The 1348-nt window shown below is 31.8% G+C and overlaps 1 protein-coding gene across 1 annotated transcript; it reads left to right on the top strand.

Moving 5' to 3' along the window:
- Positions 1 to 250: 250 nt before the first annotated feature.
- On the top strand, positions 251 to 1340 carry LOC119665253 (the record flags this gene model as incomplete). The annotated part of the gene is made up of 1 exon (XM_038074536.1): positions 251 to 1340. A coding segment is annotated over exon 1 (891 nt), but the record flags the coding sequence as incomplete, so codon positions are not given.
- Positions 1341 to 1348: the final 8 nt, after the last annotated feature.

The following is a 1348-nucleotide window of genomic DNA, read 5'->3' as shown; positions in this document are numbered from 1 at the left end:
AAATAATCTATTTTTTAACTACTTTCAGGTCTTTTGGTCTTACTTGGTCTCTGATTTAGCATCTCGTTTGAGACTAAACAAATAATCTATTTTTTAACTACTTTCAGTTTAATAAATAATAACAGAAATAATATTTTTTTACCGAGGAGAAAAAAAAAATCAAGCTCCCCCAGAAAAGTAAATATTTTAAAATTCAAAACCTGTGATTAACAACAATTAAAGCAAAATAAAATTACTAGACATTTGGCTCTATGAAATGAGATAAGTAATCTCAAAACTAATATTGCATTGGTGATAAGTCTGCAGTAAAAGTCTGCTTAAATATAACAAATAATACAATTAAAAATAAAACAGTATCATTATAATTTCCAAAATATAAAGATTCGCTAAACGGATTCTTTTGTATCTTCTAAGCAAAGCCAAAAACCGTGTATTCAAATGACGTCAATATGGAAGATTGCAAGTTAATACCAACTTGGTTGACCAATGCCTACTTCCAGAATGTGTTGCGAAATTACAAAAAAGATACATCTTTGACTGTCACAAAAATGGAATCAAGTGTAGCAACAGGGAAAGGGGAAAATTTCATAAGTGTGATTATACGTGTTATTGTGGAGTATAAATCAAATAATAAAGCCTCAAAAAGCGAACCCTTTATTGTGAAATCCAAGTTAGAACACGATGTCGCCGTAACACTAATATTGGAACCATATCAAGCTGAAGCAACGGAAATGCTGATGTATGATAAAATATTGCCAATACTTAATGAATTAATAAAATTGATTGATGAGCAAGAGAAACTTTTTCCAACAGCCATTTTCGTGGACTATGAACATAGGGCCATAATATTCGAAGACCTCGCAGAATTGGGTTATACTTCAGCAGCACGTTTGAATGGCATTGATGAGGAAGTAGCGAAATTGTGTCTGGAGAATATGGCTAAGATACATGCTACTGGTTTGGTATTCAATACCATGCATCCGGGTCTTTTACAACAGTTGCATCATGGTGTTTTTAATCGCCACACTAGAGGATTTGCAGCATATTTCGAAACTATTATGGAAGTTTGTGCAAACTTTGCTGGAGATTGTGTTGATTTAGGAATTTATTATAAGGAAAAACTATTAAAATTAAAAGATAATATGATGGAGTGTGGAGCTAGAGTTTTTGATGTGAAACCAGACTTCTTTAATACACTATGTCATGGTGATTTCTGGGCTAATAATTTAATGGTTACCTATACAGAAGAAGCAAATATATCAAAAATAAAAAATGTTTTGGCTTTGGATTTTCAATTTAGTGTTTGGGGTAGTCCAGCAGTGGATTTACATTTATTTTTTAACACATC

The sequence above is a fragment of the Teleopsis dalmanni genome, unplaced genomic scaffold (genome assembly GCF_002237135.1).
Source record: "Teleopsis dalmanni isolate 2A unplaced genomic scaffold, ASM223713v2 unscaffolded_contig_4163, whole genome shotgun sequence".
NCBI classification, from domain to species: domain Eukaryota; kingdom Metazoa; phylum Arthropoda; class Insecta; order Diptera; family Diopsidae; genus Teleopsis; species Teleopsis dalmanni.
Note: the sequence above shows the minus strand (reverse complement) of the source record. Positions and strands in the feature narration are given on the sequence as shown.